The sequence below is a fragment of the Dermacentor variabilis genome, chromosome 2 (assembly GCF_050947875.1).
Source record: "Dermacentor variabilis isolate Ectoservices chromosome 2, ASM5094787v1, whole genome shotgun sequence".
Classification (NCBI taxonomy): domain Eukaryota; kingdom Metazoa; phylum Arthropoda; class Arachnida; order Ixodida; family Ixodidae; genus Dermacentor; species Dermacentor variabilis.
The window spans coordinates 233,390,803-233,411,684 of NC_134569.1; the positions used below are offsets into that span (position 1 = coordinate 233,390,803).

General features: G+C 43.5%; 2 protein-coding genes across 3 annotated transcripts in view; both read left to right on the plus strand.

The window, feature by feature from the left end:
* LOC142573154 (uncharacterized) overlaps nucleotides 1-20,882 on the plus strand; it is a 240,980-nt gene that overhangs the window by 41,229 nt on the left and 178,869 nt on the right. The window lies entirely within an intron of this gene.
* Nucleotides 3,767-5,224, plus strand: LOC142570720 (uncharacterized). The gene has a single exon (XM_075679065.1). It carries the CDS (start codon nucleotides 3,767-3,769, stop codon nucleotides 5,222-5,224), a length of 1,458 nt encoding a protein of 485 aa, XP_075535180.1.

A 20,882-nucleotide genomic window follows, 5' to 3' on the forward strand; every position in this document is an offset into this window, starting at 1 on the left:
ATTTCACTTTCATTCGTCTAGAATATTGCAACCAATTGACCAAACAAAACATGTTTAGATAGATGGAATGTACAACGGCCAGCAGACAGTCATAATGTATAGCAACATATGCGGGTTGTTTTCACAGAATCATTCGTAATTCCTTGAGAAACCATGTATTCATACGCGACAGTTGTCAGACGAAAGAACATTGCCCCACATTATCATTTAGAAAACATTCGACATCCTATTTCTCTGCAGCCCATCGGACACTCAAAGCCTGTGCTACGGAGAGTAAACGAACATAGCGCGACGTTCCTTCGCAGAACGTTCCACATTTATCGTGATGACTAGACAGGCACATCGGTGCCGCAGCGTGAACTTGCAAGATAACAAAAAATCTGACACCTTTTGCCGATGAATGTCGTGCGCTAAGTCACGCGAAAGTTTAAGTAAAGCGCGCGCCACATTTTGAACAAACAAGCATGGAAAAAAGAAATACTTTGGTGGAACCGACGCGTTGAAGTGAGCAACGCCATTCCGCACGACATAACAGCTTGTTTGAGCAGTCTTGTCAAGTCTTGCGCCAGGATCACTGGGTGGTAGGGGTAACCAAGAACGAACTAATAAATTTTGAAATAGGAGAAAATCAACATTTGCTGTTTTAGTACAGGAAAAATAATTGAAACAGAATGTTTACTCATATCACAGTATTCTGATTAAACATTTCTGAACATCGTCTTTTCAAATAGGCCTTTCTAGTTTCTGTTTGTCCCCCCATCAGCTAGTCACGCTTCAATCGTGCGCCGCTAACTGATGTCTTTGACGATAGGTTTGGGCACGCTTTTCGCTACGAGCTTCGCGACCTATTTAGATGGACCTTGCCAGGATCGCCGACAATTTGCACCCTCTGCAGCACGGCACGTTCATCGTGGCCCGCAACACCGCAGCGAAAAGCTGTTGCCGCAGCGCATGCGCAGAAGTGCGTGCAGAATGAGCGCTTTTTCTTCTATCAAAGGCTCAGACAGCCTGAACTCTTCATTGCATGCGCACTGTAGGCCAGCCAGCCAAAGGAGCGCGCGAAGCACTCTGGTCTAGCGATGTGGACAAGGACGTGCTCTATTCTCGCGCTGGTCATGCCGGCGCTCGCCGAACGACGCCAGTTACGCTGGTGGCGCGGTGATGCTTTTTTGGGCGGCAGAGGGCGTCCACATTTCGCCGCGGGAGCGTAACTGCCCCGCGAGTGGCGTGCGCCCGCGTTACGCCGGGCTGTACCCGCGCCTTTACTGTTGCGCAAGGTGTCGCGGTGACTGCAGCTTGCAGCGTGGAAAGTGACCTCACTAGCCTTTCCTATATAAAAGAATCAGCTGATTTCAGTGTTTTTGCAGCAGCGCTTCTGGTAGGCAACGCATAGTTAGTACTCCCGAGGAGCAGCGCGAATACGAGGAGCGGCAAAAGGAAAAGAAACGGCAGCGCGACCAGCGCGTGCTGCCACAATTATCATTACACACATTACTACCATTGCTCTAAATTATCATTAATACCATTACTCTGAAGCATTCCATACCACTCTCAGCAGTTGTAGTGGGGCGATTCCACGAGAGATCAACACGGGTAAAAAAATTCATATTTTATATTTTATGCGCATATCACTCGGTAGCACTAATATGAACGTGGTTCCTTTTTTAAATGAATATTTTAGGAGGAAAGAAATGACCAGATTCTTCAGTGTGGAGGTGCCTATTTTATGCCCCAGGCATTTTCACAAATTCACAACGATGTGAAATACAATATGTTACAGCTACAAGGAATACATTCTTGTGTGTAAAACGTAGACGTAAAGAAAGGTCAGCTAGCACTGTTTGAGCCTTCCGTGGAAAACGGAAGTGTTTTAGAAAAATTCCCTAATTTGGTACAATCTTCAACAGTTGCTATACTTATGATTTTTTATCAACTAAACCAATAGATGTAGCCTCTTGAAATTCGCTGGACCGTGAGACCTTAACTTAGTCAATAATTGTGCTGAATATTCTTGCTGTATCACAAATTACCATTTCTATAATTCGCCTCAAATTTGAAGTTTTGACAAAAATGAACGCTATTTAAAAATCAAGATAAAAAAAACCCATCGCAAATTTTTCTCAAAATCTCGCAAACAACTGTTCACAGGCACGTGGAAAAGAATATTGCAAAACATGTTGCATTATTTTGTTTATAATCACAATACAGCTGGTAGAAATGAGAGCTTGGCCAGAATGCAGCAAGGTGCTAAGAAAAAGGGACATCGGGGTAAAAAGAGCGTGCCTAAGGCTCTGACTTGCCTAAACTTGACCGTGATTGCGATGTAAAGGCAGTTTTGGTAAACTAGAATTATTTTTTCAACCACGCCGTTCTAAGATATCAGAATTTTCGACATAAATTCGTGGAGTTGTGCTTCTCCTCGGCCATCATTGGCGCCTATACTTAGTTCATGCTTTCAGATGCGGCGGCTGTAAAAATCGTCGCTTTTGATCGTGTTGGTAGAGTGTAGCAGAATAGGTAGTGAATCCACGGGAGGCGGTGGCAGAAGAATCAAGTGAAGTAAATACATTGAAATTTTTTGGCAGTGCGGCCGCCGCCTTAACCAGAATAAGCTATGAACACTCCCGTTGTTTCGGATGCGCTGCCGTCTGCCGTCTACTCAAGAGCTGCCTTCTGCTCGACAACTCCGATATTAGACACCGTGTTCCCTGTTTCGGAAGCAATGGTTTAGTTTATGGTTTTTCAGGTATAGTTGGCGTCCAAATTATTGCCCCAGCGATGGCGCTCTTTGGGTAACACAAGCTAATCTGGAACGTCATGCTCTTGCTGATTGCAACCGCCGGAAGCAATCGGGGAGCCAGTAATATGTCGTAGGTACCATCCCTTAAACACCACCTATAGGTGATGGCACAGTTATGTTACATATTATCAAAAAAGGAATTTGGATTAGCTACGGAATCAATCTAGTACACCTTAATTTTCGCCTCCACTTCGTTCAGGTAGGAGCTCTTATTTTTACGTCTGCTTGTATCAGGCGTGAACGACCTCGAAACAGACGACAGGCCAGTTTTGTGCTGAGGGTTCTGTGCACATCCCACAGTCGTCATTCATCATAGACAAGCGCTAACAGTGTTCGCAGTAGTTTTGCGATGTGAGTAGAGGTGCGATGGCTCACTGTTACAGCAGTGATAGGGACTTTTGCGCAGATTACTTGAAGGTGCACAAAAAGAAAATACCACTTCAAAGAAATTTCCGCAAGGTTGGAGACATTGGTGTATCTGCACTGCAGAAACTCTTGCCGCGAGCTGCCCGCCATGCACAGGATGACGACCAGTTATGCCAAAATTGCTTCCGGCGACTAAAAGAAATGCGCTATTTTTCCGATGCTTCCCCTGCTGAAACAGCTGATGAATTCTTACCGGAAGAAGACGAACTGGGAGGTAGAAAGGAGTGCCTACATCCGCTTGAAACTTTGCCTCACATCCATCAGCAGAAGTCGGATTCGCGACTAAGGAACTTTCGCCCGGTGCTAAAGCAAATTCAACTCGGTGGCACTGCAAGGTCGAAATCTCACTTCGTAGAGCGCAAGCGCCATTTGGACCCCTCAGGTACGAAATGCGGCGGGTGCACTGAATGGTTTACCAACTTTAAAAAAGCCTATGACATGTGCTCTTCGTATCAAGAGCGAATGCGCTTGTTGATTCTGCTGCCAAGCCAACTGGAGCGCCGAAAAGTTCAAGCTCTCATTCCAAATTTGTCAGCCTACATGATATACAAATCCCGACGTTGGCGTGAGAAACGTGGAATATGGTCAGCACCAGACGCACCTGAGAGATCACGGTTGAACCCATCAGACGTCCAGACCGCTGTGGACTATTATACCAAAGACGAATATGCATGTTCTCGGCAGAGTCCCAACAAAAAGGATGTAGTATCTGTTTCGATTGATGGGAACAAACAGTATGCTGCCAAGAGGTTCATGACCCGCTCGGTACGGGAGACATATCGTCTCTTTAAGGAAGCCAATCCAGATACACCTATTGGGCTCTCAAAGTTTTATTCTCTCCGGCCGAAATGGGTTCTTCTTGCTCCACAACAACAAGTGTGCCTTTGCATATATTGTGCCAATGCCACACAGTGTATTTCCGCGCTAGAAGAGCTCACTGAAGGTGCCTACACAATTACCCACCTCGAAGAACTATGTCTTTGCACCTCGCCCACGACTGATTGTTTCCTGGGCGATTGTGATTATTGTGCAAATGAGGATGCTTTAACTACTACAACTTTGGGAATCCCTGAAGAGACAGAGGTAAACTATGCGGTATGGCAAAATGGCGACCTCGTCAAAAAGACAGCACAGGCTACTACATTTCTGCGGGAGCTTGGAGTATGGCTTGTCAAGTGGATCACCCATGATTACATAAGGGGAACTCAAGCATCAGCAATACACGATGCCAAACGGAATCAACAGCACGGATCCCGTGTCTTTCACTTTGACTTTGCAGAGAATTGGACAGCTGTTGTACCGAACGAGGTACAATCATACCATTGGCCCAAAAAGCAGGTCTCGCTATTTACGTGTGTCGTCACGAGTAGAGGATCCACTCAGTGTTTTGCTGTCATCAGTGATGACGTATGTCATGATGCTGCGCACGCTTGCTTTGCACTGGAAAAAATCTGTGAGTGCATGAAAGAAGAACTCCAGCTTAACAAACATGTTACATACGTGTCTGACGGCGCCAGTAGCCATTTCAAAAACAAGTATCAGCTTTACGAGCTGTCACAGAAGGAGCACGCGTCAACGAAGTGGCTTTTTTTGGCCACAGGACGTGGCAAAAACGCTTGCGATGGCGTTGGTGGCTTAGTAAAGCACCAAGCCTCGCTCTATAATCTCACAGCAGACAGCACTACCGTCATTAGGTCAGCCTCTGAAATGGTGGCGCAGATGACCGCAACGCTGAAAAACGTAAAACTGCTCTATGCAGACGCGGAGGAAGTAGGGAATTTTCGCCGCCTCAAAAAGAACCAGTGGAAATCTTTGCCACGTGTTCCAGGCATACGGTCTTGGCACATTTGGTTAAGCGAGCCTGACGCCAGCAATTGCGATCGCGTTGTATTAGTGTCTCGCACTGCTGCAGGTAATTGGAAAGGGATCACGCCTTTCTCAGCGTATACATCGGCTATGCTCGAAGTTCCTTGTGCCCTCTACCTGCCTCCATGTTAGAGCACTTCAATGAGGCATATGCGGATCATCAACAAGTGTACACCGACGGGTCAGTAAGTCAACAGGCAAGCAACTGTGCCACTGCGTATTGGATTCGCTTCATTAGAACTGCGTGATTTGGCCCTCTGGATCAGTTGGTCCCATAGAAAAATGTAGAAATAGCTGCTAGTACTGCAGCGTGTCGTAAACTGAGGACGTGTTCTCAGCACGCTATCATCGTTTAGCATTCGTCAGTGGTGGTTCAACAGCTATCCCATGCATTGTATACCAGCAAGTTTGGCCGAGAGTTCATCTGGTCCTGCCAATACTTCAATGAAGAAATAAATGCTCTACTTGAGGTTTGCACAGAAGGCAATTTCCTTATGAGTGCGCGAAGCAGGTAATGTTTCCCAAAAGACCCAAGTATCTGAAAGAGGAAGTGTCGGGCTTCTTTCCAGCTTTTCTAAGAAACTGAACTTTCCGACAAGTGGTGATCCTTAGGAACTGTGAACTTTTCATTATATAGTAATCTAACCGTTCCTTTTTTTCTTTTTCTTCAGAGGCGGTAAAATAAGCAATCGCTGGCACTATCTACCAGCTAACCCTGTCATAACCAACACCATCGCTACTGCAACCACCGCCTCTCAAGTTGTATAATGACGTTCATGTAATGACCAGTACATTACAGAGCCATTTACCTGCTGTACATTCTGTTACCTGTGTACATTCATACAGAGTTAACCGTTAATTCTGTAGCCCACAAATAAATACAAACCTACATTAACACAAGGCACAAATTATCTACGCTGCAAGGTGCAGGCACTTGCTGTTAAATAAGATAAGCCACGTAATAGTTAAGTTGACGCTTTTTTTTCCCATACAAGCGAATATGCAGTGTACTAAACGCACTTTTATGCAGAAGTGTTAATTATGATGTCAAAACTGCCTTTACGTCGCAATCACGGTCAAGTTTAGGCAAGTCAGAGCCTTATGCACGCTCTTTTTACCCCGATGTCCCTTTTTCTTAGAACCTTGCTGCATTCTGGCAAAGCTCTCATTTCTACCAGCTGTATTGTGATTACAAACAAAATAATGCAACATGTTTTTCAATATTCTTTTCCACGTGCCTGTGAACAGTTGTTTACGAGATTTTGAGAAAAATTTACGATGGGTTTTTTTTTATTTTGATTTTTAAACAGCGTTCATTTTTGTCAAAACTTCAAATTTGAGGCGAATTCTAGAAATGGTAATTTGCGATACAGCAAGAATATTCAGCACAATTATTTACAAAGTTAAGGTCTCACGGTCCAGCGAATTTCAAGAGGCTGCATGGATTGGTTTAGTTGATAAAAAATCGTAAATATAACAACTTTTGAAGATTGTACCAAATTAAGGAATTTTTCTAAAACACTTCCGCTTTCCACGGAAGGCTCAAACAGTGCTAGCTGACCCTTCTTCACGTCTACGCTTTACACACAAGAATGTATTCCTTGTAGCTGTAACATATTGTATTTCACATCGTTGTGAATTTGTGAAAATGCCTTGGGCATAAAATAGGCACCTCCACACTGAAGAATCTGGTCATTTTTTTCCTCCTAAATTATTCATTTAAAAAAGGAACCACGTTCACTTCAGTGCTACCGAGTGATATGCGCATAAAATATAAAATATTCAATGAAATCTAAAATATGAATTTTTTGGCCCGTGTTGATCTCTCGTGGAATCGCCCAGTGGTGGTTTTCAGCAGATTCGCTAGACATCGGCTTTCGCTGGGCCGGGATGGCGAGTCATATTTTTTTTTTACTATTTCACTGGTCCCAACGCCTGAGCCCGTAACTACCCTGATTGTAATCCCACGAATTATTACGTGAGGGGCCAGTTTGGGTAGGTAACCAGCCCCCAATGCCAGTAACACCGAGGCCTTGCTGATCAACTAGATTAGGCGGATTTTGCCACGGGAGATTGAGCAGCTCACGTGGGTCAGATTCTCGAGCCACCTCAAGGCAGTTGTGGATTGTGAGGGTGGCTGTTTTGAGTGACTGAAGTGTTTTTCCGAGCGTGAAAGTGGCTCGCGAGAACACAGCTTTCTTCACTCTCGGGAAACACTTTTATGTAGCACGTAACGAGCAACAGAAACTGCATCGGGAGTTTTTCATGGCACTCTACAATTTTCTCACTGACACTTTCTATCCAATTAAATATATTTGTGAAGTTGATTAACTAAGAATAATGATCTAGTTAGGCGGAAAGCAAAAAAATAATTTGAGTTTTCCCCAAGTGGCGGCAAACAACATTACGTTGGTTCTGTCCAGCTACGAGGCATTCGCACATCTTTCAACTCTGCCTAATGCTAGCTTGGACACCATATATACTTGTCGCTGCAATCACCACCCTCATATCCGTGATAAAAATACTGCAGGCTGGTGAAAACCTTATATTCATCCGTTGCGAATAACTTTCCCAGATGTTAAACGATCCCTCTGTATTCAGTGGAAGGCTGCCATACTTATATGGCGGGCCGGACAATACGCAGCTTCTTTTTTTATGAAAGCGTCATATTGGACTTTTTTAACCTTGCCAGTACCATTTAATTTCGGATATTTACTGCGTTTTGCCCCAAAGTAGGCCATCCTGTATCTAGCTGTAACTTCCAGCGAAGAGGAAAGGCGTTCCTAGCCTAATAGTGCGAAGTCGAGATCTTCAGATCGGGAAAGGCAAAGCGTATCGAGGACAAAATGCTACGGATAGTCTCACTCACATTTTGGCAGGCTGAGAAACGGTCCCGAAAGCCAACATTGTAGTTGCACTTATCCAAACATGAGCGAGCCTTGCTGAAGGCACTTATCCTTGCTGAGCTTTCCTCTTTTTCCGTGAGAAAATACCATCTTTCGTTGCTGACCTCTTGGAATAATTCACAGTGTTTTTTTCGTAATTTGATTGCACTGTTGCAGTTTCCCAAGGTATATTATATACCGTGTCGCGTACCTTGGAGCTGGAAATCCGAGAAAAAGAAACTTTTATCGAGGTAACTGGTACCGCCTCCGAATATAAAGGCGCCGTGGATGCTCCTCTAAGAGCACCCAATTCTTGAAATAAATTCCCAAGGTTAGTGGGGGAGTCGGGCAGATACTGAAACATTTTGCGGTCTGTTGTGCGTGTTGTTGTCGCAACCAAGTGAGCGAATGGTCAAACCAGCTGTTCTTGTTACATGTCCAGTAGAAGAAATGGCAGGACATTTCTGTGCTCCGCATCAAATTACAAAATGGTTAACCAGCGAAACTTAAAGGTGCGGCCCCGGTCTTTATCACTGGGTTAATCTCGACCGCTTATTAAATGACGGCTTGTTTTGCTTTTGATTATATATGTGATTCCAAATTCTCAATAGTCGAGGGCGTATATGTGTGAGACCGTAAAAATAGTGGCCATAAGAATGTAAATTTATTTGTAGCATTTTAAGCTATCAGGTTTCCTCTTATTTCGAGTGATATGTAGAAAGTGTTAAAATTTACCTGCTGAGATATTAAAACTAGTTTTTCGTTTTCATAGCACTCACTACCAAGATTTTCTAGGATACAAAATAATCTTTAACCCATAGAAAGAAAAGTAAACGGCGATCATCATCAGCAGGAGCAGATGCAGCAACAGCAGCGTATCTTTATGTCCACTGCAGGACAAAGGCCTCTCCCTGCGATCTCCAGTTACCCTTGTCCTGCGCCAACTAATTAACACTTGCGCCTGCGAACTTCCGAATTTCATCACCCTACCTAATTTTCATCCGCCCTCGAGTGCCCTTTCCTTCTCTTGGCACCAATTCTGTAACTCTAATGGTCCACCGGTTATCCATGCTAGGGATTAGATGACCTACTCAACTTCATTGTTTTCTCCTAATGTCAAGTAAAATGGACATAATCTATGACCTTTTCATAACCTATGGAAGCCATATAGAGAGGTTGATTGTACTCTGCAGATTTCTCGATTAGAAGATTGATGACATGGATATGATCCACTGCAAAATTTACCTTCCTGAAGCCAGCCTGTTCTCGTGGTTGACTGAAGTGTTGCCGCTACTCTATTGGAAATTATATTGGTTAATATTTTACACAATACTGAAAACAAGCTAATGGACCTATTATATGTCAGTTATTTAGCGTCTCCCTATTATGTGGATTAGTATAACGTTGAAGTCGATAGAGAGTTCGTAAAAAATGCCCCTAGTTTTTTTACACATTATGTCTCCTCCATATTTGATTAAATCGACTGGTAGTCCATCTCATCCTGCCCCTTTTCCCCGGCTGGACTTGCAAGGCCCTGCTAATTTCATCGCAAGTTATAGAAGGAGCCTCTGTAACCAGTTCATTACTGCTTTGAATGAAGGTAGCGTGGCTGCTCCGGGAACTGTACAGGTCAGTATAGAATTCTTGCGCGGCTTTTACTATATCATCCAAATTGCTGATGATATTACCCTGCTTATCTTTCAGAGCATAGATGTTTGCTTTTCTCATGGCAAGTTATCTTCTGTCTGATTTCATAACGCATCCACTTTTTATTGCTTCCTCAGTCTTACGTTATAATTTCGAATATCCCTTACATTCTCCTTGTTGATCAGTTTTATTAGTTCCGTGAATTCTACCTGACCTCTTGAGCTGGACATTTTCATGCTTTCTCGTTTATTTATTAGGTCATTTGTTACAGGTTTGCGAGGGCTTACTTACTGGTTCCCTTGGTGCGTATCTTCTCACTCCAATCGCTGCTTCTGAAATCAGTCTAGTTACGGTTTCATTTACTAAAGTAATATTATGTCTGATACTACTAAGGTAATATTGACGTATCTATGCGATGAAATATTGCCAAACCGCAGCGTGGTACAGGGACCTGTGGCACATTGCTGGGGCACGTCTTCGTGGATTGCGCCGTTTCAAGTTGTAGACTCACGCAGAGAAAATGGGAATTTATTCATAACAGCAGTGGCATCCAGTTGTTTCTGCGTGGTTTAACGTCTTTTTTCCGATAGCGTTTCTAATTGCATCGCGCAAATGCGTCGCTTGCCCAGAAAAGCATCTGTTTCAACTGCTTTGTCTAAGTATATGTGTTCCTCATGTAGGAAAACTGTACTTGTGCACGCACCTGGCGATAGGGTGATCTTTTAGATGGCGCTACAGGCACTGCAAGCATGTTTCGTATTCTATCATGGGGTTCCGGGCGCGTAAGCTCGTTGCAATTTGTGAAAGGAACCCCTTCGCGGACGAGGTCTGACCAGCTCTTCGACTCAGTGTGCTGCGCCCGCCTTACCGCCACCTCGCTTGTGCGGGGTTTCCGCTGCCGAGCACAGATCCCTTCTCAATTAGGACAGTGCAAGCGGGGATCTCAGTGCGCCTCCAATCTCGCGCTACTTTCTCGAGCGCAAATTCGAGCACAAAGGAAGCGCTTCGTTGTCACAGCCATAGCGGGCACCACGCATCGGCGCTCACGCGGATTTCATTTTCCAAGCATGGAATCTGGCGCGGATCCTTTGGAACTTCCTCGAGCGAACGCGCGTTTTCTCTTATTATGGAAAAAAATAACTTTAGCGTGAACAGAAATGCTATAACGAAGGAAATAATAATAAAAAAACGTTCTTACACAAGATGAAGAATACGTGTGGCGAAGCGGTCGCAAAATACGTCCTTTGTCGAAGGGAAACGTGGCCACGCATTTCAATGATCTCTGCGTTTCTGTTTACGGTGAGGAGCATGAGAAGCTTCCCGCTACCTCCTCCTTCCCTTCCTCTGTTTCCCAAAGTCGTCGCGATAAGCAGACGCTGAGCTTCACCGACCGCTCTCTTGGCTCGAAAGAGAATTCTCTTCTGAGAAAAAAGAGACGCACGCCTAGGGGCGGTGAAGAGGACTTAAATGGAGTGTATAGGCACTCGGGCTATCGAAAAACTCGTTCCTTCCGACTAAAAAAAAAAATAAACGGCACCCGGTGCAAACTGCCTCGCCAGGACGAGCCCTCTTGTGCAATATGACGACGCCGTGTGGCGTCCACACCACTGTTGTAGTACCAATGCGTCTCGTTTTCTTTTCTTCTGTTTCCACAGTACAACATTTAACTTTTGTGCTTGGTTGCGTAAAAAGTGGTAGCAGTGAATTTATCAAAAAAAGAAAAAGAACACCGCAAGGCATGTCCAGTATTTTTTTGGAGTTGGCCATGAAGACGTTGCAGTGCACGTGGATGGACGATGATTGATTCTGAATTTTTCCTGTATCCTTGCTTTTCTTTATATTGAATTGCTCTATGCGCTTTCAGCTAACTGCATTATTTTATTGGTTTCAACTGCTCACAACGACTTGCGAAACAGGGAGGCTATTACAAAAAACATCTTGCCCACAATGTAAGAATTAGCAAGCGTCAGTTCATTTAGTGGTGTGTGCTAGTTTTGTCCACGTGTTCTTGAGAAAACTTTAGTAGTGTAGAGCGACGCGCTGCTCTCAGCATTGAGAGAGACTTATGCCCATAAATGAAATATATTAACTCCACTATGACTGGCATATTTCATAAGTTCCGGTGATTCTTGGCAGGCGACTGACCAGCCTGTTTTCGTTCGTTTGTATATTACTCATGCCAAACATTCAGTGCGGGGGGGGCAGGGCTATATTGGCATCTTAGTATTAACCTATACTCTAGTTAAATATAAGCCATTGGTAGAGAATGCCTTCAGTAGTTCTGCTAAATGTGAAATCGAACATCCTTATTCATATCCTGCCACGTCTCTTCTGATCCCTTTTGATGAAAAAGGCAACATAGCGGATCTGAAACAAACATAAAGCAAAACTAAATAGGGACGTGTCTGCTATAAGCGCTGTTATCAACGCGAACGGAGTGGCCGCGAGTTCTACTTACCCACGTCTTGCGGCCACTCTATTTTACAGAGCTCTTAATTAAAATTTTTTTTGTCTGTTCTCGAGATAAGATCACGGCAGGAGCAAAACATCTTTTTCGGTTGCTGCTTTCTGATCGTAACAACGGAACATGCTGTCGTATCTGTTACTGCGGAAGTTTCTCCTCAGATGCTGTTCTTAAAACAAGGTTATGGTTACATCAACAAAATCAGCTGTTATATACACACTGTGTATCGGGCACATAAGGCATGCATCATGATACAAAATACTGCCCAAGTCAATATATTCACGCGTCCAGATACCTCGAAAGCAATGACGCCTCTTTTTTATCATCATCATCAGCCTGGTTACGCGCACTGCAGGGCAAAGGCCTCTCCCATACTTCTCCAACTACCCCGGTCATGTACTAATTGTGGCCATGTTGTCCCTGCAAACTTCGTAATCTCATCCGCCCACCTAACTTTCTGCCACCCTCTGCTACGCTTCCCTTCCCTTGGAATCCATTCCGTAACTATTAATGACTATCGGTTATCTTCCCTCCTCATTACGTGTCCTATCCATGCCCCCCCCCCCATTTCTTTTTCTTGATTTCAACTAAGATATCATTAACTCGCGTTTGTTCCCTCACCCAATCTGCCCTTTTCTTATCCCTTAACGTTACACCTATCATTCTTCTTTCCATAGCTCGTTGCGTCGTCCTGAATTTAAGTAGAACCCTTTTCGTAAGCCTCCAGGTTTCTGCCTCGTACGTGAGTACTGGTAAGACACAGCTGTTATAAACTTTTCTCTTGAGGGATAATGGCAATCTGCTGTTCATGATCTGAAAATGTCTGCCAAACGCACCCCAGCCCATTCTTATTCTTCTGATTATTTCAGTCTCATGATCCGGGTCCGCAGTCACTACCTGTCCTAAGTAGATGTATTCCGTTACCACTTCCAGTGCCTCACTATCTATCGTAAACTGCTGTTCTCTTCCGAGACTGTTAAACGTTACTTTAGTTTTCTGTAGATTAATTTTTAGACCCGCCCTTTGGCTTTGCCTCTCCAGGTCAGTGAGCATGCATTGTAGTTGGTCCCCTGAGTTACTAAGCAAGGCAATATCATCAGCGAATCGCAAGTTACTAAGGTATTCTCCATTATCTCTTATCCCCAATTCTTCCCAATCCACGTCTCTGAATATCTCCTGTAGACACGCTGTGAATAGCATTGGAGAGATCGTATCTACCTGCCTGACGCCTTTCTTTATTGGGATTCTGTTGCTTTCTTTATGGAGGACTACGGTGGCTGTGGTGCCGCTATAGGTATTTTTCAGTATTTTTACATACGGCTCGTCTACACCTTGATTCCGCAATGCCTCCATGACTGCTGAGGTTTCGACTGAATCAAACGCTTTCTCGTAATGAATGAAAGCTATTTATAAAGGTTGGTTATATTGCACAATTTTTCTATCACCTCTTTTGTCATTCGGTGCCAAAGATGGACGGCTTAGTTTTCTTTCGTTCAAATATACTCATCTCACGATGACTGTTGTTGGTACAGTGATTAGCATTCGAGCAATGATGTAACCCATCTTATGCCTGAAGTCAAATTTATTACTACAAGCGGTGGTCATTCTGTGACGTTCACTTCTTCGGCTATGTAAGACGTACTCGGATATCGTCGAACTTTTCTATGACCGTCGCTTGCAAAGGTCATCCATGAGCATGGTGTCATGACGACGGCTGCGTGAAGCTGACGCAGCGACGACGATGGAAAGACGAAGAAGGTATGACATCCATCGAAATACAAAGGTGGTATACCGGCAACCGTGTGATGACAATGCCGTATCGATTTTATATTTATTTATTTATTTAACAATGTCCTTACAGGCGTCGTATGAGGCATTGGGTAAGGGGGGCGTTACAATAAGATTAACAGAGTATATAGAACATATAAAAAACATAATAGACATACATTATTAATTGACACTGAACAAACATATGCCTATCTTATACAAGTATTAAAAGCATTGTACAACATAACGAGGTCTGGAGTGTACATATTAGAAAAAAACAAACAATACAGTTTCTTTAATAAACAATAAAAATAATGTTGCCACTTCCAGTACAAAAACTATATTATACTAAAGAATACAAGAATAATAAGGGAAATGCGCTCATAAACAAGAAAGCACATAACTGAAAAAAAAGAGAAAAAGAAAGCATCGTGCACTTCATTGAAGTTACGCGGTTGAATATGAAATGATGAGCTGGCGGAATTTATCGGGATTAGGTTCGGAGACGATGAAATCAGGAAGAGCGTTCCACAATCGAATGGCACGAGGAAGCGCCGACCAGTTGAACGCATGTGTGTTCCCGTAGATGCGTGTGAAGCTGAGGTGATTATGTAATCTGCGAGATGTGAAAGGTGCGACTTCAAGCCGTAAAGAAGATTTCCTATCCGCATGAACGTACTTGTGAAATAATGATATGAGTGCAAAATCTCGTCGAGTACTTAGTGGCTGAAGTGAAATATCAAGTTTTATTTGTGAGATGCTTGAATTGCAGGTGTAGTTACGCGAGATAAACCTGGCGGCCCCATTTTAAATTGATTCTAATAAGCTGATTAGGTTGTTATGATAGGGTGACCAGATTGGGGAGGCAAATTCGAGCTGGGGGCGAACAAACGTCTGATAAGCTAGCTTACGGATGTTAGAGGACGAATTACGTAGGTTTCGGCGTAAGTACCCCAGTGATTTTGAAGCATTAGCACATATAGTAGTAATGTAATGGGCCAGGAAAGGCTTGGTGCGAGATTAATGCCTAAATATTTGTAGGAAGTAGCTACAGAAATTGGCTTATTATTTACGTTATATTGGAAGGAAGAGATTGAGTGTTTACAGGTGAAAGAACTTACTTTGCATTTAGACGAATTAAGATTCATTAACCAAGTGTTACACCAATAGAATATGAGATGAAGGTCGTTTTGAAGATAGAGGTGGTCATCGGGGCTGGTTATAGCGCGGTAAATAATGCAGTCATCTGCGAATATTCGCACTCGGGATGTTAAGTTATTATATATAGGAAGATCGTTAATGTATATTAAGAATAGTAGCGGCCCAAGAACGCTACCTTGTGGCACGCCGGAAGTGACATAGGAAAGGGGCGAAGAAAGGTTGTTAACGATAGTAAATTGTCGGCGATTAGAAAGAAAGTTCCGGAGCCAAGTTACTGTCAGTGAATCCAATCTTAGTGCATTTAACTTTGAAATTAGGCGGCAATGGGCTACGCGATCAAACGCCTTGGAAAAGTCAAGGAATATGCTATCAATCTGTACACTATGGTCCATGTCTAAATGCAGGTCAGTCGTGAATTCTAAAAGTTGTGTCTCACATGACAAACGCTTCCTGAACCCGTGCTGATTAGTGAAAAAAAAGTTGTTTGATTCCAGATGGTTGTATATATGAGAAGCTATTACATGTTCGAGCATTTTACAACAAATACACGTGAGCGAAATTGGCCGGTAGTTATCTGGCGAGTATCTGTCACCGTTTTTGAATATGGGAACTACTTTCGCAGTCTTCCAATCTGACGGGAGCGCTCCTGAAGTTAGTGACTGTTTGAGAATGTGATATACTATTTTGCTAGAAGTCAAAACGGTGTTCTCTAGTATTTTGGAATTAATCTCATCGACGCCACAAGAATTAGATAACTTAAGATTGTTTATAAGAGATACAATGCCGTCGATAGTAATGTCGATGAGTGTCATGTACTGATAGTCTAAATCGGGAACGTCAGGTAGGGTGGAGTGATCTTCAGTACTAAATATAGATGAAAAATATGTGTTGAAGCATGAAGGACACTCATTGTCTGAAAGGGCACATGGTCGCTATCATGTGAAAAAATGTGATTACTGTCGCGGTTCGGAGAGATAATTTGCCAGAACTTTTTAGGGTTGGATTTGAGAAGAGAGGGAAGGTCATGTGAAAAATATTTATCTTTAGCAGCGGATAACGCGGAGTTGTAGTTTTTTAAACATTGATTGTATTTTTCCCAAGCCCATGGGGTGTTAAATCGTTTAGCACGAGTGTATAAGCGTTTCTTTTTGTTTCGAAGACGGCGAAGGAAACAGGTGAACCATGGGTTCGATTTATCGTTGGATATTTTGATTAATGGCATGTACTGGTTTACTAATGACTGTAATTTGTCTCGAAAGAGTACCCAGTTTTCCTCGACCATTCTACTGTAAAAGGAAGGGAGAAGTGCATTGTTGAAAAAAATGTCTAGGTCAGCATTAATGGTAGTATAGTCACCCTTGTTATAGTTCCGAATTGTTTTTTTTACTATACCCGTATGTGGTAACGGTATATGATGACAGTATAACGGCGAGAGCGGGTCGACGATGACATGAGGAAATGAGATGACGACGATGGTGTGACAACCATAGTACGACGAGAACTAAATGACAAATTTGGTATGACTATCACGACACGGCCACAACGGCGTTACAACGCATGGATGATAGGGACTTCCTAACAATGACGCAATGACGGCGATGACGTTACTACGGAGGCACAATCAGGAGTGAAGGACAAACACATGATTATGATAGAATGACGAACAAGGAATAATGTGGATAGATGAATGAAAGTGGTATGATGAAGACGGCATGGTGACAATGGTATTACGACCCTTGTGTGATGATAACGGCATGACGAGAGTCATAAGTCGAAGTTAGATTGACGATGATGGAAAGACCGCGACAGCTTGACGTCGACAGCATGATAACGTATGCGCGATGATGACTGTATGACCACTACACAATGACCATGATGGCATGACAACATTATGAGTATAATGGGATGACGTGTGTATGACAATGCGCGTAACGACTGTATTATGAAGCCTTTATGCCAATGATGGCGTGAAGATGACAGTATAGCGACAGTCGAATGACAAAGCTGGAGTGATGATGAGGGCACGATATGACAGCATGACGACGGTGGTCTGACAACACGCACAATATAGGGCTTATCTCATGGCAATGGCATGACAACGGCGGCATCATCTCGATCGAATGGCAACAGTATGATTACTATAGAATGACGAAAAAAGACTGATGTCGATGGAACTACGAGGGGCGGTAGATGACGATGGCCTTACGACAATGGGATGACGCCAGCAGAGCGATTACGATGGCACAGCGACCGGCTGATAACAAAATCATGAAGACGAATATGTGACGACGACTCACTAACGACGATTACGTGACGATCACGGCATCACGAGAGTCGGATGACGAAGTTAGAATGACGACAACGGAACGCCCATGGCGGTATGACGATGGCGTTGGGCCAGCGTATGCACGAAGGCTGACCACGATGTCATGACGACGACTGCATGACAAGAGTCTGATTACAAAGCTGCAATGACTACGACGCAACGACCACCATAATTAAACAACCAAGAATGCATACTTAGTGGCCCAATCTATTTTAACGCTATAGGGTTAAGGTCCCCGGGTCGCAGCACCAAATCCCCCGTCGGCGTCCCGCGTGAAGCTTCGACCGTTGTTTCAGTAAATATTACTTCGAACCACGCAAACTCAGTTACTCTTATATCACCAAAATTTTTACAGGTTGTCTTTCATTCGTTACAAATATATCATAAGAAGCCGACGTATACTGACACCGTGGATAACATAAGAAAAATTATTTTACTTAATACATGAATTGAAGAAATGACAAATAAATGGAAACCAAAATGGACGCAAAAAACTTGCTGCAGGTGGAGAATAATTCCACGTCTTCGCATTACGCATGCGATGCGGTTACTGCTAAAGTTATTCCTCGAAATTATCAGAATGACAGCCAAAAAATAGATCGCATATAAAAAAACCCACAGAACATACGTTTTTGTGTTAGATCTCCTCAAACGAAAATATTAAAAGTTCGAAACAGTAACAGCGGGCCACACGCAAGAGGCCGTGTTTCTACAAGAAACCTCGCCTTCATGGGTAGCTTTCACCGCCAGCGTTTCCCGGTAAACAATACGGTTATATAAGCTGCAGTTGCCAGAAAGCCTGAAAAGCAGTCAGGGATCTTTGAGTGCTATCTCGTTCCAATCTTAAAGGCGAAACTTAAGCGTCCTCCATATTTTAGACAACTTGTGCCAGTGCGCCGGGGCACAAGGCCTGAGGACTATGGCATGACGACAGTCAAATCGCGAAGCTGCAATCATGAAGATGGAAGGAGCACGATGGAATCGCGACCATCAGCACATACCTAGTGGCCCAAGCAGGTAGACAACTTCTGTTACTGTTTCAGCGTTACAGGCTGGCTAGATAGATAGATAGATAGATAGATAGATAGATAGATAGATAGATAGATAGATAGATAGATAGATAGATAGATAGATAGATAGATAGATAGATAGATAGATTGAAAACAGCTGACGTGACGGAACATGACAAATGACAATCGCACTTCACGTTAATAATAACAGTCGCATTATTCTCGCATCAATACAAGGTTTGATGGAAACTGTGAGACTAAAAGAGAAGAACGCTTCACGAAGGTCTCGCACCTTTTACTGCACGCCACAGCAGGGAACATCATAAGCTTGCATTCATATTAGCAAAAAACTGATGTCGAATAGAAACAATTGCTGAAATACAATTTCGTCTCATACAAGTTGTACAGACCTGAAAAAACATACAAATTTAATGGACCAGCTCAGACTTCACGATTGAGCAATAACTCTGCACGTATATTAGGGATTGTAGCATGTTTGTGTTTGTTTATGTAGAGGGACATTGTCGATGTCGATGGGCGACGTTATGAATATATTCCTGTTACCCCTATGAAAATGGCCATTGCCTTTATGTTTCCTTTATGTTTCCTTCTTGTGCCCTATGTGACCTTTATGATTCCTTGTCCTTTGTGTGACCTCCGGGACGCCAACTTTGTGTGTACCACGTGTTTACTCATCCTAACGTATACCTCGAGGAAGTGACCTTTATTAGACCTCTAGGATGTGTCCTTTATGTTTACGGCAGGATGTTAACTAGATGTGCACTATGTGTTGCCTGAGTGTACACTTGAATACACATGTAGGTGACATAGAGTGCACATAACAGCTGTCTGTGCATATAATACAGGCAGATCTATCTGTACTGCGTGTCGCTCAGCAGAGTCATGGTAAGCACTAAATCTTGACTTATCCTTTCATTTGCCCCAACAAAACAACCCTTCTTACAGTTATTGTAGGATGTGCCCTTTGTGTTTACGGCGGGATGTTACCTAGATGTGCACTTGAGTGCACACGTAGGTAACAATGTGCGCAGTGAGCATCTTTTGCAAATTGTACAGTCAGATCTATCTGTACCGTGTGTTAGTCACTGGTAGATTCAGGGAAGAGGCACAGCTTGCCACCCTTACACTAGAGGCATGCCGACCGGCACTAATTGTGGCTATATTGTGCGAAAAATCGAGCATGCCATGAAATAGGATGGTGTATAGTGTCTTATGTCATGCATTCTCTTCATATATAAAGTATTTAATAGTTTTTCAACCTTCTATTCTCCAGTAGCAAGTCAGATGCAAAAATCTGAAGTATTTAACCTAATATGCAAGAATTGCATGACAGTTTTGTGCCAACTAGGCTATGAAATAAAGCTGATTGAATGTTTAAGACGGTTCTCGTACCAAGCGTACTTCATGTTCATCGCAGGAGATCACCTGGATGCTCCGCTTCGCCTGCAGTTTGTGAAATAATCTACTTATTTTATATATCTGGCATATTCAAAAGTGCAGACATCAGGGCTTTTGCTATTGGGGATGATTGCAAGTTTATGGTGTGCTTGCTGGTAAAAGAGAATGATTTATTTTGCTGCTAGCACAGTGCAGTGCGACTTTTACCACACAGCTATGCACTAGCACATCTGGCAGTGAGCGCACTGTAATAAATAATAATACTAATATTTGGGGCTTTACGTGCCAAAACCACTTTCTGATTATGAGGCACGCCGTAGTGGGGGACTCCGGAAATTTTGACCACCTGGGGTTCTTTAACGTGCACCTAAATCTAAGCACACGGGTGTTTTCGCATTTCGCCCCCATCGAAATGCGGCCGCCGTGGCTGGGATTCGATCCCGCGACCTCGTGCTCAGCAGCCCAACACCATAGCCACTGAGCAACCACGGCGGGTAGAGCGCACTGTGGCTTATGCAGTTTGTAAAATGCTTTTCCTTGTAAACTTCATGACATCACCTTTTTTTTTCAGTCGAAGAAAGTGAGCATTATGGCTTCTAGTTGGAATTAATATTATCACAGAAATATGAGCACTATGTTACATATGTTACCAGCAGGATGTTACCTGTGTGTACACTCCGTGTTACCTGGCGGTGTACTTTCTCGAGTCCAGTAAACAGTAAACAGTAAACATCCAGGAAACAGAGTACACCCAGTAATTATCTTTTAACACATGCTACCAATAGCTCATCTACCTGAAAGATGTATTAGCTACTGACGTATCAAAGTAAAAGAAAAGGGGGGGGGGCGCCCGCCCTATCTATATTGGCCGCATTGACGGCGACGCGCGTCATCAACAGTACATACGTACATCAAAGGCTCATGCAGCGAATTATCTATCACGACAAATAACAATTGCGCGGCGGCTGGAGACGCGGTGGCACGACGCGCAGTGTTGGATAGTTTGCGCTACATGAACCGAAAAAGAGGGGGGGGGGGGGTACCCTCCGGGGCCAATCCACCGCTTTGCGGCGAGCGTATATGTATTACAACCTGCTATTTAAGTAGCTGC

Excerpts from the sequence above, each read along its gene's own strand:
- LOC142570720 (XM_075679065.1), top strand. The coding sequence starts at position 3,767 with ATGATATACAAATCCCGACGTTGGCGTGAGAAACGTGGAATATGGTCA.